Source organism: Telopea speciosissima, chromosome 9 (assembly GCF_018873765.1).
Source record: "Telopea speciosissima isolate NSW1024214 ecotype Mountain lineage chromosome 9, Tspe_v1, whole genome shotgun sequence".
In the NCBI taxonomy this organism is placed as follows: Eukaryota; Viridiplantae; Streptophyta; class Magnoliopsida; order Proteales; family Proteaceae; genus Telopea; species Telopea speciosissima.
The window spans coordinates 14383437-14410087 of NC_057924.1; the positions used below are offsets into that span (position 1 = coordinate 14383437).

Genomic DNA, 26651 nt, shown 5'->3' on the forward strand with positions numbered 1-26651 from the left:
TTCCATTCCTTAGATCTCATGAAGAAGGCTATGTAGATCAAAAGACCATGTGGTCTAGATCCCTCTATTCAAAACCAAGCTTTGCTAGGAAAACTCGCATGAAAACTATGGAGTGATCTAAATTCAAATTGGGGGATGTTCATGAAACAAATTTATTATCCACACTCTGATTTCCTCTCAGCCAATTTGGGTTCTAACCCACTATGGGGGTGGATAAGTGTCATTGAAGGAAGAAAGGTGATACAGGCAGGTCTGGTTTGGATCATAGGAATAGGGGAACATGTCGGCATATGGGAAGACAAGTGGTTACCCTCCTTGCCTCTTTTTCAAAGAGCAGAGAGGTGTATTCGAAATTCAAATGGAGGTATTATCTGTGCTGTATCGAAACCTTCCAACTTTTCTTCAGTCCTCCAAGGTGAAATAACAACAATGAGGGGAAGGTCTTCTTCAAGCAACCTCTGAAGGCATTCTTCATTTGGAAGTTGAAATGGACAACTTGGAGCTATCAAACTTGTTGATCAACATTAAACTCCCTCACCCCTGTTGTTGGTGAAGCCTGATTTTGGTCAAAAAGTGCGGTTGAGATCTTTAGAGGGCTTTTTCGGCCTCGAGACAACCTCGGAATGGTGAAAAATGGCGAATATCCCCACCAAAGGCCGGTTGTTGTGTTGGGCTCGTCGAGATCTTAGAAATGAGTACTTTTGAGCCATATGGTATGTTTTGGTCCGGCCATGTTTTTTGGGTAATTTTGGATCAGGTGTACTTTTGTACTTTCTGGGGTTAGGGCTTCCCTATATAATGTTCTTATCTCTTTGAGATGGGGTTAAGAGGGTTTGTAACATTTCCAGAAAAATAGTGAAATCTGTTCTATTGCTCGGCCGTGGATGTAGCTTCCCACCTTGGGGGTAAACCACATAAATCTCTATATTGTGCGTTGTATGTGCTTTCTCTATTCTATTTTTCTTCTGCAAATCGTCATTCTGAGCGTTGTTTTTCTTAACAGCCCCAAAATCTTTGATAAAAATAAGCCTGAAAGCCATCAATTCCTGATGCTTTGAGGGGACCTATGGAGAAAACCACATTTCTGATTTCACCATTAGTAAGGAGATGAACCGGCAAATTCTCTGAAATTATTTACTCTATGAACGCACAAAAATCAAAAGATTGCTTTTTGGGTAAATAAAATCAAAAGATTGCTAAACGGTTATCTTTTGTGAAACCACTAACTATCCTTTTGTTATATTATTCGTTTGAACCATGATGATATAATAGAAAAATATACTTAAATTACTTTAATTAGTTGCTTTTCATTAGATAAGATATTTAATTGTACTTCCCTTCTAATAATCTATGAATCTTATATACTATTTCTACCAAAAAAGAATCTTATATACTATTATAGCTAGATAGTTTTGGCATGTTAATATAAGAATCAAATTGGAGTTGGCCAAGGTTGACTCACAAGATCATTAAATCGCTTTGAGGAGTTTGGTCCCAAACTTCCATATATACTTTGTTAACAAAAGCATGTTAATTATACTCTTAATTATCAAAGAAAATCATATCCCATTATTTCTAAAAGTCTTAAACCAAGGATTGCAAACGATTTGATTACGGAACCCTAATCTAACAACTCCTTAACTTTAGGTGGTGGGAGAAGACCTTTTGAATCCCAAACCATTAGAAGTGCTTAAAACATAATTAATCATAATATGTCAACTTAGAAGCCAACACCAAGATTATTAGATGGCTTAATGGGTGCCTGGTTGTTGGGATTAAAGACCTTCAAACCCATTAATTAATCCAGTTTTGATTTTAAATTGTGTAGTTTTTGGAGTAATCGGTCGGCCTCATTTCAACCTTATTAATCTGATAGATCAACTGTTGAACAACCCTTTCAATTAGGGATTGATTAAGACTGGTTAAAGACTGATACTCACCAAAGACAAAAAAAAAAAAAAAAATGTTAATGGAATCTTTGCACTAACTTCTATTATCCCCTCACCTTTTTTATTTTAGAAAGTATGTGATCTTATGTTTAATGGTGAATGAAAACACTAATTAGGCAAAGATTCCTTCATGGATTAGGAATGTTATTTTGCAAATTAACATAGGTAAAAGTGCTTTCAAACTACTTTGTTTATACCCCTTTGTCCCCTAAAGGGCCTAACTACTAAACATATTGTCCTCCTAAAGGGTCACATTGGGAACCAAACCGGTTTGTATCTTGTAAACGTTTGTGACAGATCTTACGGAAGCTTAGGATTCATTCTAAATTTAAGTATTTTTTTTTTGAAGGTCTTGATAGGTGGATAATTGAAAATCCAAATTCGATCCGCATTCGTATTCGTTTACAGATATTCGGAAAAGAATCTGAATATTTCGATAAAAATCCGTCCAAAAAAAAATCCAAATTTTTTTTTTTTGTAAAAAAAATTCAAATATTTAATAATAAAAAATTAAATAAATAATGGTCTTAATGGTTTTTGAAGATTCAACATGTTCTAGAATATGAGGTAAAGATAATCATGATCTAAGAGATATGGACTGAGAGTGAATTGTATCCGCTAAGGGGACGAAGGTCCGAGTTACACAAGGCAGAGAAGTAAATGGATGGTTGAAAATCCAGATTCGATCCACATCCGAACCCATCCGAATCCGTTTAGAGGTATCCGTATTCTGCCAGAGAATATCCGATTCATATCCGAGCCGAATCCGATCCATTTACATCTCTACTACAAAGTATAGGCTAACTTTTGTTTCAGTTATGGACCAATCACGTGCTACATATTTGGTTTGGAAAGCCCCTAGCATTGAGGACAAAATTCCTCCAAGGAAAACTCATTACTTCAACTTTTCTATTCATTTCTTTCTAATTCTTCTTTTATTTGTAGTGATTTACATCTTATCTTTTCTATAACTACTATTACATTTTATTTTATATGGCAAGCTCATATTCAATGTTGTTTTCTTTAGTCAAAGTCGTATCCTCTTTTAACTAATGTTCATATTAATCGCTGGATTGTTGATTTAAGAGTTTTATTCCAATCATATATTATTTCAGATTTTAACTCAATTTGGATCCTCTACTACCGAGCTGTCCGACAGGACCCTACTATCAAGATACAGCAAGATGGTAAATGACCGCCTTACCCCCACTCAGGTAAGACGCTCAGGTAGGGATAAGGTGGTAATTTACCGTCTGGCTATATCTTGGCAGTAGGTTCCTGCCGGAGCAGTTCGGCAGTAGAGGATCAAGGTATGATTTTAAGTCATCATCCCTTCTTTGTGACATAAAGGTAGATCAATATATATCACGCCTGCCATCACAAGATACTTTTCTTATGCTATTTTGTAGAACCTATGACCCATATAATGGTGTTCCCAGATGTGCTTCTATGATTGTTCATAAAAAATAAATTTATCTAGGATTTTATAGATTTTAGCAAGTGGCAAAGGCAATGGGTAATAGAGGTGGGATTCGCAGAGTTAGACGCATTGGATATTTGAAAAATTGAAAAATTGAATTGACTCTCATCAGCAATCTACGTGGACATAAGAATCGTTTCGAATCTTACTCATTATTCATAATATGTTATTATCCTTCGCTTTTGTTAATATTTTGTTGAAGAATAAACAAAGTTTATTTGTTAAAACACTATAAACTCTAGCCTGTGTGGCTCATGTACGAGGGACTATATGTCATTGACTAATATTTCGTATGTTGTATTGTAAGTTTAATTCTATTTTCCTAGATGATTGTATGGACTATCATGGACTTCGTGGGGATAGGGCTACTTTCTTGCGAGCACCCCGTCCAGTGAATGTCCAGTGAGGCATCGAATGGTAGTGCTGCTCACAGTGCACTTGGATGTGTACGTGCCAAGCCCTACCTTGGCGTGCATCTTGGCCCACGTAGAGCAGTCCTGCCATTGGATGACTCACTGGGCAGGGTGTTCGATGGAGTGGAGCCCGATCCACTTCGCGGCCGCATTAGTCCACCATAATAAGAATCCTATTTTTTTTTTTCCTTCTTTCTCAAACACGTGGTATGTGTTATCAACCTATACATGTGCCAGAATAGGGTACCGATGTCTGAGCCATCAGATTGATATCACTTTATGCACTTGTAAGAACGCACAAAAATCAAAAGATTGCTGAATAGTTTATCTTTTTTGAAACCACTAACTCTAGAATCGTTATCCCCTCCAATTCGCTGCCCCCTCCAATTCCTCCAATTCCTCACATGGGGGGGCAAAAATGACCACCCTATCCCCTGCCCAAATACACTGCCCAAGATGGGGTCCACTCCCCCCTATTTGAGGAATTGGAGGAATGTTTTTTATTTTATTTTTTGGTTGAGAATTGGAGGTACCTGCAAATTGGAGGTGATAATTATTCTTCTATCCTTTCGTTATATTATTCGTTTGAACTTTGAACGATGATGATATAATAGAAAAATATCTTTAAATTACTTTAATTATTTACTTTTCATTAGATAAGTTATTTTATTTAATTGTACTTTCCTTTTAACTATCCATGCATCTTATAGTATTATAGCTAATATTTACCAAAAAAATAGTATTATAGCTAATAAATAATTAACATATTAGATAATTTTGGCATGTTAATATAATAACAAATTGGACTTTGCCAAGGTTGGCCCACAAGATCATTAGTTAACAAAAGCATGTTAATTATACTCTTAATTACCAAAGAAAATCATATTCCATTATTTCTAAAAGTATTAAACTAAAGATTGCAAATAAAATGCAACCAATCTAAAAGGTATAGATTATGACTCACTTGGTCATCCAACTACAAAGCATAAAAAGAAGTGTTGGGGTTCAAAGAAAAAACATGAACGGCACTACGCCGACATGGATTCTCCGCCGTGAGCGTGGTCCTTTCTCCGTCGTGAGCGTGTTTCTTGCTTACTAAGCTCTCATAACCTCTCATGGAGTTTTTCGACGAGGGATTTCTTCTAGAGTTCCTTCTACCGTTGCTGCGTCATCTTCTCACTACCGTTCTACTAGTCGCACACTATTGCCTAGAGATGTTCGATGCTCTAGTCTTTTTGTTAGAATACCTCCTTTGAACCTTTGTCTGTTCGTCCTTCTCGTCTTACCTCACCTCTCGCCTTTACCCTTCATTTTGAGAGTGCGCTCTCTTCTTCTTTTCCATGGGTGGTGAACCCTCCTGTAGAGAGCCAGATTCAGTGGTGAGCAACCCCCCTTCAGATGAAGAGGGTGATATTTTTTGCCTCGGCGATGATACGGAAGATGACCTCGAATACCAGGCGGAGCTGATGTTAGTGGGCAGAGTGGTAGGCATTAAACCCTATAGGCGCCAAGCAATTTCTGAAGCACTGATTACGGCCTGGCACCTTGTACATGGAGCATCTGTGACCCCCTTCGAGTCTCACCGGTACATTTTCTGCTTCAAGCATAAACTGGATGTTTTGAATGTCCTTAAGGAGGCCCATGGACTGTTTCAGGTAACCTTTTGGTTCTCGAAAAATGAAATGCTTCAGGGGAGTGGCCCCTCCACTTGGTTGATTTCTAGGTACAACTCCATGACTTACCTCAGGAACTCCTACAAGTTAAGCTAGGTATTCAGATCGCTAGAAAGCTCAGGAATTCTATTCAGGCGATGTTAGTCTCTGGTGACCACTTTGGTGTTAATCGAGCTTCTCTCCGATGCAGAGTGAAGATCGATATAAGGCGTCCCCTCAAGCCAGAACTCATCATCCAGCGGAGGAATGGTGCCCAGCACCCCATTCGTCTCTTATACAAGCACCTCCCTATATTCTGCTCCTACTGTGGTAGTTTGGAACATGAGGAACGCCACTATGAGAGTTTCTTTGAAGTCCAACAACAACATGCTCAAGAACACGAAGGTTGCGACGGGATTAGGTGTTCTTTGGCTCCAAAGGCTACCCTGAACTTTAGAATCAGAGCTATGGTTCCCCCAGCTAGACTGATTGAAGTAGCCCCAAGTCTATTAGCAGAGGAAGAGTCCACTCCAAATTCCCCCTCGGTTATTCCATCGGCCGACAACTCTGCAGGGCGACATGCTAATCCAGTAAGCAATGGAGGTCCTTCTCAGATTACAGCTCAGACACAAATGCACATGATACCACAGGCAACCAACCTGCAACATGGCAATACCTCTCATGGCAAGTATCAGACTACCTTGTCACCCATGTCTCCCCTGTCCCCCCCCCAAACCGTTCCCCCACCTTGACAACTACCAATCTGTGTCGTCCCTCAGAAATGATACGCACCCCTGATCCCCAGGCTCCCATTTCTATTTTATCCTCCATGAATCATATAGCACCTTTCCCACCAAACCTTTCCCAATTCCCTCAGTCAGTACATCATCACCAGGCACTCATTCCCTTGTTATCGGGTTTTTCATTGACTGACCCACCCTCCATACCCGACCCCGCACACCCAGCTAATCCTCTAACCCTGACCTTATTATCCACAATCCCGGATTCAACGTTAATTCCCCCTCCAACCCCTCTTCCACCAAGCCCAAATTCCATCCAAAGCCCATCTGCAACTCCTACACCCAGTACAAATCCTCCCTCGTTACCAATGAATCGTGGATCTGGTAACCAAATGAACCCTCTGGAACCGGTAAGCCTTAACACAATTCAGATCACGTCACCCCCACCTACTCCACAAACTTCCTTAGTCAACACCACCACTCCACAATCCCCAGTAGTAGTTACTCTACCCACCACTCAAACACCTACCCCTGCCATTATCCCTATTGGCCAAGTGTCTACAAATACTCCTTCTACTCCTCAACCTCCACAAGCAGGGGGCAAATCAAGCAAAACTGGAGAAACCCACAGAGTTCGACATGGACCTTATCCATCCATCAAGGATCGTGCTAAAAGAGTTAGAACATCTCTGGGGGAGGAATCGAACTCCAATGATCAATCTGACGATCATTTTTTACTGTCAAACCCCTCGGTGGTTGGGGGAAATCAGCCCCACAGGATGTTATGAGAATACTTAGCTAGAATTGCCAGGGTGTTGGGAGACCCCTGACAATTCAGTAGCTCAAACAACTCTCCTATGACTGGAAGCCGGACATTATATATCTTATAGAGACTCGTTGCTCAGATAAGAAGATCCTATAGCTTCGCCGGCAACTACATATGAATCATGCTTTTACTATAAGCCCTATTGGAATTGGAGGAGGCCTAGCAGTCATCTGGACTGACAATGTTGATGTCCAAATTTTGTCAGCCACCAATAGAATTATTGACTCCCAGGTTGCTTCTAAATCGATTGCTCCCTTCTTTCTCTCATTGGTTTATGGGGATCCTATTAAGAATAGAAGGCAGTTAGTCTGGGATCAATTGATCTCTCTGGGGGAGCACCATGCTGAGAATTGGACCTGCCTGGGTGACTTTAACTCTATTTTATCTTGGTCTGAATAGAAAGGGGGACTCTCCACAGGCTCTAGAGACATTCAACATTTCAGGAATATGCTTGATAGGTGTAGACTGATGGACATTCCGTCGAAGGGACCTGTGTTTACCTGGTCTAATAAGCGAAGAGGGGCCGCAAGCATCAAATGTAAACTTGATCGAGTTTTCTCCAATGAGGCATGGAGAGCTCTTTTGAAGATGCTGTTGCTCTGGTTCGGCTAGCGGTGGGTTTTGACCACTTTCCTGTTATGCTTGACACAGAAGGTGCTCCAGCCCCCGGTGTTCGCCCCTTCCGCTTTGAGATCATGTGGTTCTCCCACCAGGAATGTGAGGCGGTTGCAGCGAGAGCCTGGTCCATTAAAGCTACATGTAAGGCTGCTGATATCCTCCATAAAAAAAGTTCCAATTGTAAACCTATTTTTTTTTAATGGAATAGGAATACTTTTGGTAATGTCCAAAAAAAGATAGCAACTCTCTTGGGCGAATTGGAGTTTTTGTAGGATTGCCTGCCTCTGCCTCAAACCAACAACGAGAGAAGGAGATACAACAGCTGCTTACTGCTGAATTTCAAAGAGAAGAAACCCACTGGAGGAAAAAATCGAGGGCTCATTGGCTAGCTGAAGGGGATTGAAACACCAAGTATTTTCATGCTACCACCATCCAAAGAAGACAAAGAAATACAATTCTGCATCTCAAGTTACAGTCAGGTTCTTGGACTCATTCGGAGGGAGAAATAAGAAGTGAAGTTAATCAGCATTACCAATCTATTTTCTCCTCGGAAGGTTTGGATGAAGAGTCTCTTCAATTGGTGCTTTCGTCTATTCAGGCCAAAGTAGAGGGGCACACAAATGAATTTCTATGTACAATTCCTGATGAGGCAAAAATAAATGCCGCCCTATTCGCCATGTCTCCAATCAAGTCTCCGAGTCCGGATGGCCTCCCCCTAGCTTTCTTCCAAAGGTTTTGGAGTTTGGTAAGTCATGAGGTATGTAAGTTTGTTCAGGAATTTTTCACAATTGGATGTATGCCTCCTGCTTCAAATACTACCTTTGTTTGCCTAATTCCTAGGGTGGACCAGCCCGATGAAATTGACCAGTTCCGCCCAATCAGCTTGTGTAACGTGACTGTCAAAATTGTTAGCAAGATCATGGTGAGTAGATTAAAAGGTTGTCTGGATGAGTTGATCTCCCCAGCACAATCGGCTTTCATCCCCAACCGTCTGATCTCGAATAATGTCTTGCTAGCTCATGAGGTATTTCACTACATTAGTCATAAGAAAAAAGGGAAGAAGATGTTGGTGGCCTTGAAATTAGATATGCGTAAAGCATATGATCGGTTGGAGTGGAAGTTGGTTGGATCAAGCTGTGCATGGCTTGTATCTCTTCAGTCTCATATCAGATCTTGCTAAATGGAGTGGCTCAATAGACTATATCCCCCTCCAGAGGGATTAGGCAGGGAGATCCTCTTTCTCCAGCCATCTTTGTTCTATGTTCTCGGGCTCTCAGTGCCACTCTTACTCAAGCTGAATCAGCAGGTCTCATTAGTGGTATTCGACTTTGGAACAACACAGTGCCTCTAAACCATCTTCTATTTGCCAATGATAGTCTCATCTGCTCGGAGGTTAAAGTTTTGGAGATCCATAACCTTAAGGCTTGCTTGGATTTTTATTGTGCAACCAGTGGTTAGAGTATTAATTTGCGCAAATCTTGCTTGACATTCAGTCCCAATACTCCTCAAAAGTTCAAACGGTGGTTCTCCCGTATATTGAAAATTCCTTATGGCAGCGGCCCAAAAAAGTATCTTGGTCTTCCAACAAATTTCGGAACATCTAAGTTGGAGTTGTTTAGGGAAATCAATGAGAAGACAGGGAGGAAGTTTCAAGGATGGAAACAACACTTACTTTCCCAATCCGGCAAGGAAGTTATGATCAAATCAGTTGCCCTCTCTTTGAATACCTATGCCGCCTCCTATTTTAAACTTCCAGTTGCCCATCATTCTAAACTTCGCCAAGCTTTAACCCAATTCTATTGGGGAGGAAATGAAGAAAGAAATCATATTTGTTGGATCTCTTGGCATAGATTGTGTAAGTCGAAGGAGAAGGGAGGTTTGGATTTCCGCGAACCACCACTACAAAATAAAGCTCTCCTTGGAAAGCTCGCTTGGAGATTATGGAGTGATCCCACCTCAAATTGGGCAGAGTATCTGAAGCAGATTTATTTTCCTCATACATCCTTCTTAGATGCCTCTCTTGGCTCTAGCCCTTCATGGGCTTGGAGGGGGATATTAGAAGGTCACAAGGTCCTGGTAGCTGGGTTACTTTGGATTGTGGGTAAGGGGGATCATATAAGAATCTAGTCAGATGGTTGGATCCCCTCATCTCCTAATTTTAGACTTCTTCACCCTCACTATTGACCTCAAGAGAGAGTGTTTGTGGCTGAGCTGATTGATGAGGAGAACCGGACCTGGAGAATGGATCTCTTAAAGGAGCTATTTCATCCTGAAGATGTGGCTGCAATCATTAAGATCCCCTTGAGCCTCTTTCTTGAAGATGATCATCAAGTTTGGGGATGTAATAAGTAGGGTGTGTATACAACTAAGACAGCTTATCATCTCTTGTGTAACCTTGAGGAAGCTACTTCTACTCTTCGTGCCTCGAGTTCCAACAGATCCAGTTATGCCCATATCTCTAAGGAGGTTTGGAATAAGATTTGCAGATGCTCTACTCCCCCAAAAATCAAGAATTTTTTATGGCGATCATGTGCTGGAGATATTGCATCAGGAATAGAGCTGGCTCGTAAGAACATCTTAGTAAGTACAGCTTGCCCCAGATGTGATCACCTTGAGGAAACTGTAGATCATTTACTCCTTGACTGTGCCTTTGCTCGGGCAACCTGGTTTGGATCAATGCTCTGTTTCTCTCCTCCTCCTGATAATCCTCAATTAATCTCGGTTATTCAATCTTGGATCGATTGGACTAGAGTGGAAAAGAAGCAAGGTCAAGATATAGTAGGTTTGGTTGCTTACGTGTGTTGGAACCTGTGGAAAGCTCGTAATGCTTTAGTTTTCAATGGAGTGGAAGGGTCCCCTCTTGAGTTTAGTAGAATTTCTGAAGCCAGTTCCAGGAGTACAAAGCAGCTATTCAAAAGCCAGCATACACTACTCCACGACCCACTTCTGGACAGCAACATGAACCTCCTACTTATTGGCAGCCTCCCCCTCTAAATGGTTTCAAATTAAACTCAGACGTTGCCTTCTCTAAGGATCATAGCAGTCTTGGTTATGTGATCAGGAATGATAAAGGCTCGATCATCGTGGCAGTATCAGAACCTCTTCAATTTGCCTCAATTCTACAAGGTGAAGCTCTAGCCATCCGTAATGGTTTGCTCCTTTCCATTTCAGAAGATGTTGAATGGCTTCAGGTTGAATCGGATAATCAAGAGGTGATCCGGCTCATCAACTCGGACTCGTCCCTGCCCTTTGAGATTGCCTCTATTATTAAGGAAATCAAACTTTTGTGCCTCTAACAAAAGGGGGTGGACCCCACCCGGGCAGTGTGTTGGGTCAGGGGGTGGAATGGTCATTTCAGCCCCCCCATGAGAGAAACCGCACAACCGTATCGGTCAGCAAACCTCAGGGGAAAAAGGTCCTAATGAGTTACATTAGAACTTGCTCTTTTTCTTTTATTCCCAGGGAGATTAACAGCGTGGCTGACTCCCTGGCCCGGAGGGCTAAGTCCGTAGCGGGTAGGACTTCATGGCCTTTATCCACTCCTTGGTTGTTGGAGATTTGTACTTCTAACACCATGCGTTTTTCCCGCAATAATATATGAGTCTCTTCTTACCCAAACAAAAAAACTAAAGATTGCAAACGATTTGGTTACGGAACCCTAATTTAACAACTCCTTAACTTTAGTTGGTGGGAGAAGACCTTTTGAATCCCAAACCATTAGAAGTGCTTAATTCATAATTAGTCATAATATGTCAACTTAGAAGCCAACACCAAGATTATTAGATGGCTTAATGGGTGGTTCGGAGTTGGGTTAAGAGACCTTCAAACCCGTTAAATAATCCGGTTTTGATTTTGGATTGTGCAGTTTTTGGGTACCGATGTCTGAGCCGTCAGATTGATATCACTTTAGGTACTGATGTCTGAACCGTCAGATTGATATCACCATATGAGTACCGATGTCTGAGCCGTCAGATTGATATCACTTTAGGTACTTATGTATGAACCGTCCGATTGATATCACTTTATGGGTACCGATGTTGGAACCGTCAGATTGATATCACTTTATACACCTGTATTTCCAATCTGCCACGTGTATAGGCTTGATAATCACATGCCACGTGTTTGAGAAGAAGGAAAAAGATAGTGTTCTTATTAGGGTAAAATCCCTGCATGGAACCTTTGAAGCCCTATTTCCTTCTAATAAAAAGTTTAAATTCAGCTCTGGACCGAACCAGAGCCGTTTACTGTAACGTTAACAGCTCACCTACTTCGTTTCGCCTGGAAAAGCTGCAACGTAGCAGTGCCACTAGCAGGACAGCTATACTCTGACTCAGCTCTGCCAACTGTCAAATACGATTTTACCCTTTTCTTCCCAAACCTTTACACGAGCGCAAGAGGCGAAGGAATTTGGATTTTTCTCTTTACTTGTTTTCTTCTTCGTTTGATCATAACGCGCTCACTAGACTTGATCCGGAAGATCTGGAAGATCTGACGATCCCTTTCAAGAAGAAATCTCGGTGTTGCAGGTCGAATTTGTCATTCGTTTGTGTTTTTGTTTTTAAAATCTTTTGAAGTTATATTGTGAACCAGTTCGAATCTGATTTAGTTTCTTGGATTTCTGATCGAAGAAAGATCTGAAATAAAGTTTAGTGATCTTCGCCTGATCAGGTTTTCTTTCATCTTCTTCTCCAATGCCGAAGTTCGCGGAATGAAGCATTGAATCTGGTTCATCTTTGTTATTTTTACCAGAATTTGAATAGTTTTTGGTGGTAAAAGGAAAAAAAAGAGGGAAAATGAGGACTAAGGAGTCCCATCATTTGAATAGAGAGAGACCGTTTACATCACTGGTTATTATTTCTGTGTCTCGACCCGTTTTGATTCGCAAAAACCTAGTCCACACAAGTGTTAGAGGACGTGGTTGTGCCACGTACGTCACCTGGAATAAAGCGGGAAGCAGTAGGGAGAAGATAAAAAAGGTGACTAGCCGACTAGGTGAGGACCTTACACTTTGTAAAAGAAACAATAAAGTAAACAAGAACGACCCAAACAGTAATTAGGGATTCTGAAAATTTGTACTTTCTGGGTTACCTTATATTATTTTTAAAATTATTATTCCATTTATTACAGAGAAGGTCTGGCGTTTCTACTACTCGATGAGATTTGTGTGTTTTTCATGAGTGGGAAAGAATGAAGGAAAAAAGAAAAAAAAAAAGGGAAAAGTTCAGTTGTAGTTGTGAGGTTAAGAAGCTCTATCTGGAAAAGCCGAATGCAATCGAAGTTCGGATTGTGTGGTTCTGTTTTCATGTTGGAGAAGCTGTGAGAACTAGTAACAGCAGATCCTCTTCTCAGGGTACCTCTCTCACATTCTCATTTCACCTCCTCCTTCTTTTCTCTCTTTCTTTCTCTGGCACTCTAATTCTATATCTAAATTCTTAAACTGGCCGTGTGTGATTCAACTGGGTCATTCATAGTTCTTACAGTCAGAATATACATTTTTGGCTAATGCTGGAATGATTGCCTTTTCTGGAAGTGAGTTCTTGTTGGTAGGTAGACGCTTTTAGTTGGTTTCTACTCAGAAATTCATGTTGTTAACTCATTTTTTTGTGTATATCATTGTGCACAGGAGATGATTATCTTTGAATTCAGGAACCGAGTTGGGTGGTCTGGTGTGCTTTTCTTCTACTTGGAGTGATTCAAGGTTGGAGTATGGGTTTTTCTGTTCAAAATGATTGTTGAAGTGAGAATTTGCGTTGGAAGTCGGAGCATTATTCTGTTCGTTAATGGCGTTTCCTCAGGCCTTGGTGCTGCCGTAGATGGATAATGATGGAGGGTTCATCGGAGTCTCGTTGGCAGAAGTCTGAGAGTTCTAGGGAATTGAATGCTGTTGTGGTATCCAGCGGTAGCCTTGGGTTGGTTCACGCCGACAGGGTTGGCGTCTCAGGTGATGCCTCGAATAATGCCAGTTCTGCGAGGTGCACGCCGTGGGAGAAAGATATAGATCGGGTTTTTCTGCCCCACTCTGATCACCTCGACAACCAGGTCGGCTCTACTGGGGTCTGTGGGGATGCGGAGACCGTGGGAGCTGTTGCTCACGCAGTAGAACGGGATGATGTTAGCTTGAGGCAGTGGTTGGATAAACCAGACCGATCTGTTGATCTCTCGGAGTGCTTGCACATGTTCAGGCAGATTGTGGAAACTGTGAACCTGGCACATGTGCAAGGCGTCGTTGTTCATAATGTGCGACCATCCTGCTTCGTCATGTCCTCATTTAACAGCGTTTCCTTCATTGAGTCTGCTTCATGTTCGAGTTCAGGTTCTGATTCATATGGTGATGCCGTAAACAACCAAACAGTAAGGGGACAGAGCTGCTCCTCACCATCAGCCCAGGACTTGCCTTGTGGGAGAAGTGGGGTTGGTGTTGAAGATTCCCTGATTGAGATATCTCGCTCTGGTGCTTCCCATAGGGCATCGGAGACCAGTTGTTTGCGGTCTGGCAGACCCCGTCTATCATCTATTGAAGAGAGAGAGGAAAATAAGATAGAGGATAGCAGGAAAGTCGAAGATGCTGAAGAAAATAAGAAAACATTCCCACTAAAGCAGATATTACTCATGGAGGCCAACTGGTACACTAGTCCAGAAGAAGTTGCTGGAGCTTCAAGTTCTTTTTCTTCAGATATTTATCGATTGGGGGTTCTCCTTTTTGAGGTTTGTATCCGCCATAACTAGTCATTGATGAATACTTAATAGAGTTGGAAGGTGTTAGGTTGTCATTGTCCTTGGTCTAATTTTGAACCAATGTAGCTGCTTTATTTATGAGCAGTTATTCTGTCCGTTTAGCTCCATGGAAGAAAAGCTCAGTATAATGTCAAATCTCAGACATCGTGTCCTGCCCCCTCAGTTGCTGTTGAAGTGGCCAAAAGAAGCTTCATTTTGTCTTTGGTTGCTGCACCCTCAGCCAAGTACTAGACCAAAAATGAGGTGGGTGTAACATACATTATATGCATCTGTTCGTCTTGTTTGTACCTCAACCTCTTTTCTTGCATAATGTAATGAACGGTTTCCATCACTTCTTAGTGACAGCTTAAGACCCTTACTGCCTTTCAATTTGAATAGCAATATCCACATGCAATCAGAAAAATGGATATTGTTTGATGATACCTAGTTTTTAAAAGAGAGCCATGATATTGAAAATTACTAGCATGTGCACTAAGCTGTAGTTAATATTTTCTTTCTTTCAAAATTGATGTTGGGACTTGGGAGTTTGCTTGGGTAATATAGAACAACATCCTAAATGATGAATGTACTTTCTGGTAGGTACACTGCATTTAGCTGAGCATTCACTAAATAAAGTAAAATTGTTGCCTTCGAGAGCAGTAGGTTGCTATTGAACTAGATTTCGGTATTTTCGGCTCACTGAATGACACCACTTGAGCTTTTATACAGAAGGGTGGTCATAGATCAGCTCTGGACCGTCTTCCCGAGAATGTTCTCTGAGCACATCCATGACACCTTATAGACCCAGTTTTCCCAAAGAACACCAATCAAAATTTTAATTTGATAAATTCTATCATGGGTGGAGACTTAAGCTGATTCCCTGTGGTGTTTGAAGAAATGATCTGGGACCAATCCTGAAATAAATGCCGTCTGGGCATTGTTAGAAAGAGGATATAGCTGCTGTGCTGCTGCTCAGCGAGCCACTCTATTGCTAATCCTCTCCACTTCCATCTGTGCAGTGGAAAAAGTATCCACAAGTATTTGTTTAACAAAAAAAAAAATAAAGATATCGGTAAGAAGCTGGCATTTTACTCCTTCCTTCCTTATTCACCAACAGACACTGAAAAAAAAACTATGTTGTGTTTATCTAAGCATTTTTGTTGAAACACCCCCTTCCCACTGAGGGATCTGAAACTTGCCAAGAAAAAATAAGATTATTAAAACTTGACAGATTTTCTGTTGAACCTATTGGAATTTGATTCAGTTTAGAGACATAGATGAGTGGGATAAGAGACATAAGTTTCTTGTGATTTATGTTCTTTTTGAAAATCACCCATCTCACCAAGTTTACGTTAGCATACTAGCAAACCACATTAATCATACTATATTTGTGTTTTCTGTCTTGTTTATTTACCTCATTGTTGTTGTATTTTATTATATAGGCTTAGAACTAGATCGTCATTGGTGGATGAAGCTTGTCATTAAGATCAGGAAGCGTATAAACTGCCTTGCATTAAAGAGGCTAATGGTCATAATTAAATTATTGGCGTACCTAAGCTGACATTCTGTAATTGCTGTTGGAGTGATTAATTACATCAATTTAATGCTTTAGGGTATTAGAACTAAATCATGTTTTTATCCCCCTTTTATCATGCTTAATTTGTTACAAGAGGGATTCTTGTTTCTTGCTTGGTCAAAATAGTAGTATTCGAAGTTGGTTGGTTCTTAGCCTATCCTGACTCCATATATTCTTTATTACTTTTGGATGGCATATGGAGCAACCATTTCCTCCCTTTCCATCGATGTATGTCTGACCATCTCCTGCCCTTTTCATACACAATGTCTTTGGGTCTTTATCTGGGAATGGTTAACAAAACGGTATCTGGCATATTTTATGCATATTTTTTCTATTGTAGTCAATGGAGTTGTATTGGATGCTAACTCTATCGTCTGTTGCAATCCTATCAGTGACGTGTTACAAAGTGACTTCCTCAATGAGCCAAGGGATAATTTGGAAGAACGTCAGGCAGCTATAAATCTAAGAGAGGAAATAAAAGAGCAGGAGTTGCTATTGGAATTTCTGTTGCAGATGCAACAGAGGAAACAAGAAGCTTCTGATAAATTGCGCCATACCATTGATTGTCTATCTTCTGACATTGAAGAAGTTCTGAAACAGCAAAGCATCCTAAAGAAAAAAGGGGACTTTTACCTGGAACCAAACATGGATGATAATTTAGCATTGGAAAAGGTGGATCCCCCATCATTGAATCTTGCCAGAGATGAGGGATCTACTGGCTTGGGGTCCAGGAAACGTTTCAGACCAGGACTTCGGGTTTCTGATGAAGAGGAACTTAATGAGAACCAATGTGAGGTTCAGAAGCCCGAAAACCTTGAAAGTATTCTGTCCAAAAGTTCTCGATTGATGAAGAACTTTAAAAAACTGGAGGCTGCTTATTTTTCAACAAGATGCAGGCTTATGAAACCAACTAGGAAACCACCTACTACATGCTTACCAATCAGTAGTAGTGGCAGGGGTTCGATTGTGGTAACTGAAGGAAGTTCTGTTGATAATGCGGCCTCTAAGGAGGGTTTTGGTGAAGGTAGAAAAAATGGATGGATAAATCCCTTCCTTGATGGTTTGTGCAAGTATCTATCATTCAGCAAGTTAAAAGTGAGGGCAGACCTGAAGCATGGGGATCTGCTAAATTCTTCCAACCTTGTGTGCTCATTGAGTTTTGATCGTGATGGAGAATTTTTTGCTACAGCTGGTGTAAATAGGAAAATTAAAATTTTTGAATGTGACATGATTCTAAATGAAGACCGTGACATTCACTATCCCGTTATTGAGATGGCTAGCAGATCAAAACTTAGCAGTATATGTTGGAATAGTTATATCAAAAGCCAGATTGCTTCAAGTGATTTTGAAGGAATCGTGCAGGTAGATCAAGCCTTTATTCGTATCATTTTTTTGCTTTGTCTGTTTTGTGTAGTAACCCAGTTACTTTCTTGTAATTTGGTCAGGTTTGGGATGCTACAAGAGGGCAAGTATTTATGGAAATGAGGGAGCATGAGAAACGTGTATGGTCTGTAGACTTTTCTTTAGCAGATCCAACAAAGTTGGCTAGTGGAAGTGATGATGGTGCTGTTAAACTATGGAATATCAATCAGGCAATTCTATTTTTTGTCCACTTGGTGGACGTCAGCTTTGAAACTAAACGTACTGCAGTAATCTGTTTTTTTTACCACAATTTTTTTTAATCTGGATGTATAATGAGTTGCTTCCCTTACATGGGTTTCTACTGCAGAGAGGTAGTGTCAGCACTATTAAAGCAAAGGCCAATGTCTGCTGTGTTCAGTTTCCTCCTGATTCTGCACGTTTGCTTGCAATAGGTTCAGCAGATCATAAGATCTATTGCTATGACCTTCGTAGCATAAGAGTACCTCTGTACACATTACTTGGTCATAGTAAGACTGTGAGCTATGTGAAATTTGTAGATTCGACAACTCTTGTTTCTGCATCCACGGATAACACACTGAAGCTTTGGGATTTATCAACTATCACATCTCGAGTGCTTGACAATCCTCTCCAAACCTTCACGGGGCACACTAATGTAAAGGTGCAATTTCTCATTATATGTATTTATTTTTTTGATTGGTACCTACTCTATCCTATTCTAAGGTGGGGGGGGGGGGGGGAGAGGGAAGGTGAAAACCAGGAGAGGCTTGAACCCAAGACCTCCTGGTAGGATGTGCATTAATGCTCCACATTCTACCAAGTGCACTAGGCACTTATTATCATTATATTGGAAAGCTTCTTGATGCATAAGTTAGTACATTTATTACTTAACCCCCCCCCCATGTGTGCATGTCTCTGAAAAGGAAAAAGAAAAAAAAGAGAGAAAACAAATTTGTTTGCTAGGTTCTAAGTGTTGGGTGTCTATGCTTGGCATATTCTCTATTTCCTTATTTGGTTTCTTTTTGCTTTTTTTGTTTTCTCTTTTCTGTGGTGTCTGTTATCTAGTATAACTTTCTTATGCATTTGGCATTTTATATTTTCCTATTAAATAGAAAAGAAAAATGAAGAAAAAGAATGAACAGTTTCTTGTGGAAATAGTTTGGATCATAGCAGTTTACATATTTTGGTTACTAGTTCAAGGATTGGTTCTCTCTCTTTTTGATCTATTTTATATATGCATATGTACATGTTTTTATATACATATATATCCATACATAGAGACACATGTATTTTAATTTGACCTACCCAATTAAAAAGATGGTTTGCAATGACATTGGAAAATATTTAAAATTAGACAAGATTGAAAATAGGTAAGTTGTATGTCCAGATGGTATCTCAATAGAAGTTGTGAAAGATCTTAGGAATTAATGGATTTTTTTTTGGAATAGCTTGGCTAACAAAGTGTTTAATAAATATTATGAGCGCAAGAGAAATGCCAAATGAATGGAGGAGAAACATTGTACTACCGATGTATAAAAATAAAGGTGATATTCAGAGCTGTAATTACTATAGAGAGAAAACCTATGAGCCATACTATGAAAATATGTGAGAGCAATTGAAACCCGTCTGAGACAAGAAGCTAATTAGTGTAGTCCTAGATAGGTAGGAGACCTACTAGGAGCCAATCAACCAGGATCTGTAAGCTGCTGGTTCGATGGGGGCAGAATTGAGGTTTTAGGTCAAACTTTAGGGTTAGGGTTAGGTCAATGAGAGTGTTTGTCACACCCCGGCCCAGTTTATAAGGGCCAAGTGTGACTGGATGTCTCTGACATCCAATCAATCCACCAGGATCGCAAGTGTAGTACCTTATTTACAATCATTCTCACAATACAGAATTAAAATGCAACGGAAGCAATTTAAATATAGAGATAAAGACAGTAATAAAGAAGTCTAGGTAATAAAGCAGTTGTATTTATATGAGTGAAGTTGAGTTACAAAGACAATCTCATATAGTAACTCAAAACCAAAAGACATATCTACAATAGACTCTATATATAAAAGTGTTTATAACAAAAAGGGAGGAGATAGCCGGGTCTGTCAGGCAGTTCAAGAGAAAGCGCAGTCATCACACGAGCACGAGACATTGTGCTCCACCAAAAGAGGAGTATCAACTCCATGAGCTGAAGGAGTGTCCTGAGCAGAAGAAACTCCCACAGAAACACCAGCAACAGCAACAGTAGTATCATCTGAAAATAAGGATATCCACGAGGGTGAGCTCCACTGAGCCCAGTAAGAAAAAACATGCAAGCACATACAGATAGTCCATGATGAATGTCCTAAAATAAACATGCTCCTAACATGGATACTAGGTCTCATGAGGTATAAGCATGGTACCAAATCTCGTTTCGTTTCGGTGTTTCGGTTTGACCGAAATTTCCGAGATACCGAAATTTCGGCCAAAATATGGTATTTTTCTGTGGGTATAAAATGCTAAAATGACCGAGATTTCCGAAATTTTCAAAAAGAGATTACCGAAATTACCGAAATTTTTGAAACGAGATGACCGAAATATTTGAAATATTGCACGTGACTTTTTCAATATCTCGCGATATATCGTGAGTCCACGATATTTCGTCGATATCTCACGAGATATCGTCGAAATATGGTATTTTTCCATTTCGGATTGGTATCGTATCTCGGACAGCTCGAGATATACGAAATTTGGAGAAATATCACCAAAATTTCGCGAGATTTTGAACTATGGGTATAAGTACTACTGTAATAGAATGCTAGCCTCGGTCCCGGAAACACATAACCAGACGTCGGTCACCCGAGCGAAACCATTCTACTACGGTGGAGACCCGACAGCTCAGGCATCATACATCTGACGCTAACGGATTCCCAGTGACTAACCCTACTGTTTGTTCCCACACGTATAATGTTCTTCGGTAATGGGACAGTTAATGGCATTCCGGAATCATCCCTTCGGACCTACCACGGGTTATCCAACACCTCTCCCCTGTTGGTAAGGGACGTAGTACTGGGCTATGTCAATCCTAACCATATGTAGTCTAAACATGATGACATATGTATCAATAAGAGTAATAATAAGCTGACCATTAACACCATCATAAATCATACAGTTCCAAGTACAGTATCAAGTGCAATGCAGTATGCAAATGCATCTTAATTCACATGCATCTAATGCAAAGAAGTAAAAGCTAACAAACTACATGATCTGAGTTGTATTGATGATGCATGGCATGGCATACTTAACAAAATCATAATTAAGCCCACAAACACACCAAATTATGTTCAATTTCCCTTACCTGAAATAGTTGATAATCTTAGCCAATTAGAAACCCAAAAGTACAAGTAATCCTCACAAAAAAGGGAGTAAAACAGCCCTAATTAGACATCAAAACATCACATATTAGTTAGAGTAGTAATCTAGGTCAAACCCTAAGGAGTCAGTCTAACAAACACATCGAAAGGGGCAGCCGGATGCAAACTGCCAGAGGGCCGGACGTCCGCCATGAAGCTTGCAACTCCATCCGGCTACCCAAACAGAATTGGGGCTTTTGCATATTAGGGCTGGATCTTGACATGCACAGCCCTAAAACCTAAAATTGGGTAGGGGGGAAAGGAAGGGAACACTAATTGGGTTATATCCATCTAATTGCATGTTCAATTGGTTGATTAATTCATTAATTGTCTAGATTCTATATTGGGACAGAATTGAGTTGAAAGCTCAACAACAATTGAAGGAGAAGGAGAGAAATTAGGGTAAAACAGAACTTGAATTGTGTAACCTATCTGAAATTAGGGTGGAGTTGATGATGATAGGCTCAATCCCAAGCTCCAAGTATAATCTCCAAGGTCCAAGCTTTCAAATAGACCAAGACCATAAACCCTAGGCTTCTTCCCTTCTCATTCCCTCTCTTTTCTCTTCTTTCTCTCTAGAGCTCAAGCTGAAATCGATTTGGTCTTAGCTTTGGTAGGAAATGAAATGTAAAACTAAGTAACTCTTATATAGGAAACCTCTGTTGAGGCATGTTTGGTTTAGTTGGGTAAAAATTAGTTTTGGGAATGTGTTTCTAAAATCTGATTTTAAATAGAAATATTTAGCTAATTAGTTATAACTAAGTCATATAGGTGATGTCATATGACGTAAGCGGGAACGTGGTTGGGGTAGACTATGGGCAGTTGGATTCCGCATTGGAAATGTGGGTCCCACAAGAGGAAATGACTATTCTGCCCCTATAATTTATTTTAAGTAAATGTACAATATATATACTAACAAGATGGGATCCTTACATGGCATTCGCCCTGAGATAGAGAGAGGCTCTGCAGGCCATCAATCCAGCATGCCAAGCTTATGTGTTGTCATCCACTAGACAACTCAAACTCATTTAAGGCCAAGGTAGTTGGTTATTCAAAATGCCTTTATAGATGAGTCATGAGATTGGTCTGAATTTTTTAATTGAGACAGCCCACAACTTAGAGGCTAGCATGGGCAATATTGAACCAGAACCTCAAATCACACAGGTTCCAAAAGTTCAAATTTTGCGGGTTTCATAGTGTTTCTTATATGGTAAAGTTGGGCAGGTGTAGGGGAGTCTAATGAACTAAGTTTTATGAGTTTTGGATGGGTAGAGGCAGGTTAGATGGATTTGGGCAGCAACTAGGATTAGGGTTTTGAAAGGGGGAAGATGAGGGAATCTAGGGTTATAATAATAGGAAATCAGGCGGTTGAATGGGCTGAATATTTAGGTCGAGTGTGGGTAGGGTGGAGGGGAATACATGCTGAAATTTACAGCTAAATCAGATGGTTAGATCTGGAGTTGTGGAGGTTTCCAAGTAGAAGTAGGAGAGAGGGGTAAAAGTGTAATTTCAGACAATCGACTGGGTGGATGGTGCTGAAATTCGAATCAAGTCTCACTTAGGGTTTGAGGAAGATTCGATCAAAATTTTAGCAGGTTCTAACGGTTAGATTAGACTGGGAAGAATTCTCGCGAAAATCACCTTGTATGTGACCTTCTAAAAGGGAAGAAGAATAGTTGCAGGGTTTAGGGTTCTAATGGATCTATGGTATTAATGGTGGATGAGGAAGGTAGTAAGGATTGAGTATTAATAATGGGGATCGATGGGGGTGGGTTTAGGGGATTAGGAGAAGAAGGTTGATTGTAGAAATCTGTAAAATACTTTTACTTGATGAGTAGATCTTCAATGGCAGCAGCTTGAAGATGAAAAGAGAGCCTCCCGATCTTAACGGATGCAAGGAGTCGATTGGAGATCCACCAATCCCTTATAACAGATCCTCCTGGTACTACCAGACGCTAGGAGTCAACTGGAGATCCACCAGTCCCTTCACCTTGATATAACTCACAAGGCAACACTCAACAGAGCAGAGCAGCAGCTATGGCAACAAATAAAAGCTTTTTCATTAATCAAATTCGTGTTCAATGTTTGCCCCCCTTACAACTTTATATAAAAGACTCATAAATGGACTCCTACACTAAAAAGGAAAGACTTAAACCAATCCTTGACCTATTAGGTAACTTAAATTGATTAAGAAACTGAAATAGACTCAAAATAGAGTTCTAATCCAGCCCAACTAAACAACTAAAAGAAAGACTAATAAAATCACTTAAATTGAACCACTAGTTCAAACCAGCTTTGGACCTGTTCAATTTAAAACATTAAAAACATGAGAATAAATTGAGTATAGGGCTAATCCCGTATGCAACTCATGTACCCATATTTTTTGCCCATAAAAGTGACCTATTACATAGAAAATCCATGGGATCAAAGGCCCAACATATATATAATCAAACCCTAGACTTATTCTTAATAAAAGAAGCCTTATTTGGTGATAAATCTGCATCACTAATATTTAGGACAACCAATTTGGTTTTATGTTAAGAAGATAAATGATGGAAGCTATTTATTTGCTTAGGAGACTAATGGAAAGATTTAAAGAATGTAAGAAAGATCTCCACATGGTCTTTATAGACATGGAAAAAGCTTATGATAGAGTCCACAAAGAGTTAATTGGGCGGGGAAGAAAAATGTTTTGAGTAAATATGTTGACGTAGTTAAAGAATTTTATGAAAGCAGGGTAGTGAATTCCTAATAACAATTGGATTACATGAAAGATCAACTTTGAGCCTGTATTTGTTTGTACTAATCATAGATGATGTGGCTGAAAGTGGTATCGAGGGAAAGTCCCAATGGGGAGTTTTGCACTCAAAACATCAAGTAAAACTGTCGGCCGGATCAAGAGTTGAGATGATCTGTGGCTTGCCACAGTAGAACTCCAACAGGGCAGAGCCACAGGTATGGGGGAAGCCTTCAATCTCTGTTCTTGGCAATGGATCGATGGGAGCACCTCTTTGGCTTGTTAACAGCAGCAACATCGCTGATATTGAAGGAGTCAATGCTTACATATTAGGGCTTGTAGCTGATACCATGTTGCAGAGAATCAGAGGCTTGGATTAGCCTCAAACTTAGGTTGAAGGCCCTTTCCAGATGGGCGTTCAATGCATTAAAAATTCAAGGAGATCTGATAGCATCCTTTGTACTGGCAAATATCGATTGTGCCAGAAAACCCCAAAAACAGGGTCTCGCCAATTAACAGAATAGTATTAAGCTTCAGTAGAACAGAGGCTTGGATCAGCCTCAAAATTGGGTCGAAGAGCCTTACAAGAATGACCCGTAATGTCCTAAAAAGTCGGGAAGATTTGATGGACAGATTCTTAGTACTGGCCAATCTTGATTCTGCCAAAAAATCTCACAAACAGGGTATCACCAGGAGAGGTAAACAGAAATAAACTTGGGAGAAGTCAATACTGGTAGATAGATAACCCCAAGGAATCACTGCTACAGGCAATCTTATTCATTTTCTTGATAACTTCCATGTAAATTCATCTTTTATGGTGATCCATACAAGGGGGAAACAAATAACATATATGGAAGAAACCCTAGTTTATTTTCATCTAATCATCATTTAGAGTTCCATAGAATAGATATGGCAGCATAGATTGTTGCAAACCACACCAAAAAAAAGGGCCAAAGAAATGAAGAAGAGGAAGAAGAAACAAAGGGAGAGAGAGGAGAGAAATTGTGATAGACTGAGAGAAGAAGTCACAACTAGATTCTGTTTTTTAGTGAACCAGCTAAAACCCAGACCATGGGCTTGGTCTGGCCTGAACCAAAGGTCCAATTGTTGAACTTGGGCCTAGGTATGGGCCTGGTTCTCCTTAGGCCTGCAGCTGTATTAGCTGTGTAGTGCTTGTCTACATCATCTTGGTCTAGTGTGGCTTGAAAACAATATTGTTAGAAGTATCAGTAAGCCATATTTGAGAAATATATAGCATGGATAATTGGACATGCATGGAAATCAATTGAAGCACTAGATATATGCATGCATCATCCTGTTCTTTTGTTGTATATTTGACAGAGATCAGCTGGGCAGAATTTACTAACGAACTAGGGTCTGTCAATTTGACAGTCACCAAAGGGAGCCATACTTGGATACCATGTTGAAGAGCATTGCTGGGGTTGAGTGTGTCTTGTATTCTACGGGTCCCACATAATTATAATCGGGTCTGTATTTGTAATTGGGATGGGTTTTGGGTCCATACATGGACGGGGGTAGAATTGTAATTGTGTGGGGATTAGGTTTTTTGGGTTCCCTATATATTGTCCCTCTATGGAAAACCATAGTCACAAGCAAAGGGGAGCATTTTGTTAGGTGGAGAGTGGTGTAGAGAGTTTTTAAGGTTTAGTGGAAAATCTCTGATTCTCTCATGTGGATGTAGGCAATCTTGCCGAACCACATTCAATTCCTTGCGTTGTGTGTGATTGTTTACTTGGGTTATTCCTCGTGGTTGTGCATTAGTCCCCAACAAGTGGTATCAGAGCAAGGTTCAGCAGATCGTTACAAGGTGTGCATGGAAGTCTAAGGAAAGGGCGATGTGCAAGGAGAGTAGAAGAAGGTATCACAACATGTCAGTTTTTTTTTTCTTCATAGAGGTGCACAAATATTTCTCTTATGGTGTGTGTATTCGTGTAAGAGAGGAAGGGGTGTGCGCAGTAAGAAGGGAAGGAAAAAAAAAGGAAGTGTTGTGAGAAATCTCACGTCGCTTTGCGTGGGTTTTGATTGTTGTGATCGTGGTAATTGTTTCATGCAATTCAATCGAAGAGAAACAAAACGTCGAGCTTCAACTATGGAGTTTCAAGGAATAAAAAAATGAAGTTTAAAAAGTTGGAGAAGAAAGAGAATTTGTGGAAGAAGAAAACATTGAAAAAAAAAAGGATAATCAAAGTAATGATTACGAAGGAAGGAGAGTAAAAGGTAGAAATTAAGGGGAACGTTGAAGAAAAGAGGAATTAGGGTTCGGTGAAAAAAGAAAAAAAACCAAAATCGATACCATACAGGTCAGCTCTGTACAGGAAATCTGATTTTGTGCTGAGGGTGTGGTACCAAGGTTTGGTGTTCCTAAGGTTTTTCGGCATGCCAGACTCAATAGAAGGGCCAAATCGGGTAGATTTCTCTCCGTTGGTATAGATCGTGTGGGTTCGTGCAAGATCAACACTAATACGGTTTGTTCAGGTTGATGGCAGGCATGGAAGGCACAAATTTGGTAGATCGGATGGCAGTAAAGAGTTCAAGCTTCTCTATTGAACGCTTCAATGGCCATAATGACTTTACCTTGTGGCAACAACGGGTGAAGAATATTCTTACGTGGGAGGGGACAGTTAAGGCTCTTAGGAAGAAACTAGAAAAGCCAAAGAAGATGGAGGACGATGAGTGACAAGAGTTGAGGGATTTGGCAAATAGTACGATCCAATTGTATCTTGCAGATAACACTCTTCGTGAGGTCATCGGCTTGGTAGATCCAAAGGAAGTCTTGACAGAACTGGAGAGCAAGTACAAGTCTAGTTCATTGACAAATCGGCTGTTTTTGAAGAAAGTTATATAGTGTTCGGTTGTTAGGGGGAGCCAAGTTTGAGGTGCACTTGGATGAGTTCAACAGGAAATTGACAGAATTGTCAAATTTTGATGTTAAGATCGAAGAGGACAAGGCATTTCTTCTGTTGGCATTAACAAGAAATTGACAGAATTGTCGGCTTTTGGTGTTAAGATCGAAGAGGACAAGGCATTTCTTCTGTTGGTATTACTACCTCCTTCATTTGATCCCATTGTTACTATGCTACTGTTCGGTAAGGATACTCTCAAACTTAACGAGGTTATTACTGCTTTGCTGATGAATGAGACACTACAGAAAAATAGTGGTG

General features: G+C 40.3%; 1 protein-coding gene and 1 long non-coding RNA gene across 7 annotated transcripts in view; one reads left to right on the forward strand and one right to left on the reverse strand.

Annotated features, from left to right (window-relative positions):
• Window positions 1-969: 969 nt before the first annotated feature.
• Window positions 970-26651, forward strand: part of LOC122639750 (protein SPA1-RELATED 3-like) — a 46419-nt gene continuing 20737 nt past the window's right edge. The window contains exons 1-7 of one of the 6 annotated variants that reach the window (XM_043832690.1): window positions 970-974; window positions 2589-2593; window positions 14180-14383; window positions 14499-14656; window positions 16361-17330; window positions 17414-17560; window positions 17698-18009. In XM_043832690.1, the coding sequence (XP_043688625.1) occupies window positions 14288-14383; window positions 14499-14656; window positions 16361-17330; window positions 17414-17560; window positions 17698-18009 (1683 nt within the window). In that variant the 5' untranslated portion in view covers window positions 970-974; window positions 2589-2593; window positions 14180-14287. Of the gene's footprint in view, window positions 975-2588; window positions 2594-12859; window positions 13029-13106; window positions 14384-14498; window positions 14657-16360; window positions 17331-17413; window positions 17610-17697; window positions 18029-18196; window positions 18297-26651 lie in introns of those variants that run through there. The other 5 variants (XM_043832687.1, XM_043832688.1, XM_043832685.1 and 2 more) reach the window with 5 other exon arrangements.
• Window positions 10898-25026, reverse strand: LOC122639751. Its single transcript, XR_006329566.1, has 3 exons — window positions 24943-25026; window positions 21751-21755; window positions 10898-10907 (listed from the first exon to the last, which is right to left on the reverse strand). It is a non-coding gene; the product is annotated as an uncharacterized LOC122639751 (long non-coding RNA).